The sequence below is a fragment of the Octodon degus genome, unplaced genomic scaffold, assembly GCF_000260255.1.
Source record: "Octodon degus isolate 3935 unplaced genomic scaffold, OctDeg1.0 scaffold00047, whole genome shotgun sequence".
NCBI lineage: Eukaryota > Metazoa > Chordata > Mammalia > Rodentia > Octodontidae > Octodon > Octodon degus.
In genome coordinates, this window is record NW_004524623.1 from 7,533,505 (window position 1) to 7,536,408 (window position 2,904).

The following is a 2,904-nucleotide window of genomic DNA, read 5'->3' on the forward strand; positions in this document are numbered from 1 at the left end:
GAGAGCTACATTTGCAAGATATGAACTGATTCCCTGCTTTTAGGTTTGCTCTTGTGAATATACTTTCTGCATTGTACAGAGAGTGCTTTTCTGATATGATTGAGCATATGTTCTGATGATAAAGTTCAGAGTTGACACCACAGCACACAAGACATTTTACAGTCTGCTTGTCTTTGTCCTCATCGTTCATGTTCTTGCCCGCTGAGCTTTCTTTTGTCCCTTGGTCTTGCCATATTGACACATCTAATAAGTGAATTCTGCTTGCTTTGGGTTCTGATTTGGATATTTCCTCTCCTAGCAAACTCCCCTGTGTTGGACCAGGCATTCTCAACATTCTTTTCTACAGTACCATGTTTCTCTCATCACATCCAAAGTATAATTGTCTTTTTCATAATAATATCAATCATAATACCCTCAACCAAATACCCTTACTTCTTTATTATCTAGTTCATGTTTAATGAATGAAAAAATTTACACTGATGTCTATCTTAACTCAAACCCCATGAATCTCAAATGAGAGTGTGTATTCCAATCAAGCCTCTTTGAACATCTGTCTCCTCTCACTCCATCTAAAACTCAAAAGCAGTAAGACATGTCGTACTTGTCCTCACAGATCCAGAAACAGGCCTGCTGTAGGTCTTCCAGGAATCCCCACTGACGGTCCTGACACTGAACTGGTAGGACCTTCCCGGCCGAAGCCCATACACAATGCGTCCTTCCGACTTTTTGTTGCTGTAGGGGTTGAAGATTGTGAGCGGATCCCTGGGCAGCCACTGGAGCTCGAAGTCATTGTAGTCTGTCCAGTCTGGGGGTCCCTTCCAGGTGATGGCCAAGGATGTGTTCGCAACATCAGCAAAGGACAAAAGACTGGGAGGAGTTGGGGCTGTGTGTAGGAGAAAAATAAAAAGCCGTAGAATCACACCAGTGCTCGGCATACACAGATAAGATCACCAAATGACATCAGATATACTGTAATGTACTTTGTAGGGAAGGACAGTTTGGTAAAAAGGTAGTAGAAGCTCTGAGTTATGCTATTTACTATGTACAAGGCGCTGTCCTCCAATGTGTTGCGGAACTTGCCGTATTCATGATCACAACCTCCTTATCAGAGTACTGTAGAGCATGAATGTGTCCTGAGTGGATTAGAGGTGTGGGCTGGTGTTGATTCCTGGGGCTCCAGGGTGGGAATTCCTAGCCAATTATGCCCAGTTTTAGATAGCATTGATTGACTGCAGGGCGGCATACGGATAACTATGTGTGCCCAAGATACAGACGTTTCGGAATCACAGGTCATAGTACCATAATGATGATGTGCATCATTATCCCCACTTTACAGACATGAAAATTGAGATTCGGAGAGTCCAGAGACTTACCAGCTTCCTACAGGGAAGTGGCAGTGCTAAGCTAAGGACCTAATTCTTTTTTATCACAGAATGTGTCTCTCACCCACTGTACCATAATGCTCTTGTACAGGTTAGTGCATGGCACATCACTGCTAATTTTGTTATCAAAATCATAATTTAAAGTGTCTTTAAATGAAAAGAAAGCTACCTCCATCCACCCCCTGGCCACTGGTGATTGGCTTCCTTACCTGTTCTGCCTTCTCCAGTGATCCTGTTGCTCAGGTCTCCACTACGCGTCACCACGCACAGAGTGTACTTCCTCCCAGGGACCAGGCTGTGAAAACGCCACTCCGTTAGGTCCCTGTGTTTCCAGTTTTCCTTCTTAGTGCCATTAGGGTTGTAAAGAATCAGCTCATAAAAGTCCAGGTCCCCCGGGGCCGGAGTCCAGCTGAACCAAAGGCTGTCGGTTGTGTTCTGGTTAGATCCCCTGAGGTGGCTCACAGGAGCTGGGACTGCAACAGAAAATAAAGCTCTCATTGAGACCTAAGCAGCACCAAAGGCATTTTGGCCTACAGGTGAGAACCTAAGCTACGCTGCACACACAGGTGAGCAGCATGTATCGTGGGGTCAGTTCTTACCCACGTTCAGGTCACTCTCATGGAGGGCTGTGGTGGCTTATGATATGGTACAAATTAAAACAAAGCAAAGCAAAGCAAGGCAAGCAAAACAAGACAGGTGGTATCTTCGATATGCTTGTACTTTGACGAAGGGATAAAATAAAATCTTCATCAATACTGAGTGAGTAATTTGCCTCTTAGGTTACAAAAGACCCAGAGAATGTTTATAAATGCACCCCTTTGCCAACAGCCCCATCCCACAGCCTCTCTCACTCTGGGTCTCTGTTTCCTGTCCATTGGCCTTTGGCTCTCAATTTTTTCATACTTTTCATCAAAATCTGTGTTGCCCTGTCTTATTGAAGAACTCTCCAGTCGCTTCTACCACTTTGCAGGTATAAACCAGTCACACTGCCACATGCTCTCTGTGCACAGAAGTCTTGTTATTCGTCAGACAGTGAAGACTGCTGCTCTCTTCTGGGTACTTTTACACATTAGTGAGCAGAGAAGGGGAGTGGGGTGTGGACAGGTTGCCTTGGAAATGATGACATCTAGGTGATCTGATTCACGCTCCACGTTTCTCAGGGCTCTTTTTCATTTTCTCCCGCAGAATTTCCACTGCTGCCCTCAGGACTTGTTCTTCACAGGATGCCCGCACCTTCCTGTCTCAGCTGAAATGCCTCCTCTGTAGAAAGTGTTCCTCTGTCCTTCCAAGTTGTTGTCTTGACACATTTTAAATTTCTTTCATAGAATTTAAGGTGTTCCACAATGATATCTCTGTAAAATTTACTGTCCTAGCTCTTCTCTCTGTTAATGTAGAGCTCTCTGAGATAAGCAGTCTTGTCTGTCTTGTTCACTGTCATATCCTAGCAATGTGCTGCATGCCTGGCACATAAAAGCACCCAAAACCATTTCCAAACCATGATAACAAGTTGAATGGGAGAAAA

General features: G+C 44.5%; 1 protein-coding gene across 1 annotated transcript in view; it reads right to left on the minus strand.

The window, feature by feature from the left end:
• Ptprb (protein tyrosine phosphatase, receptor type B) overlaps window positions 1–2,904 on the minus strand; it is a 160,164-nt gene that overhangs the window by 40,741 nt on the left and 116,519 nt on the right. Inside the window, exons 14-15 of the mRNA XM_004632213.2 lie at window positions 1,592–1,855; window positions 602–883 (exon numbers count right to left, since the gene is read on the minus strand). Of these exons, the coding sequence (XP_004632270.1) occupies window positions 602–883; window positions 1,592–1,855 (546 nt within the window). The remainder of the gene's footprint in view (window positions 1–601; window positions 884–1,591; window positions 1,856–2,904) is intronic.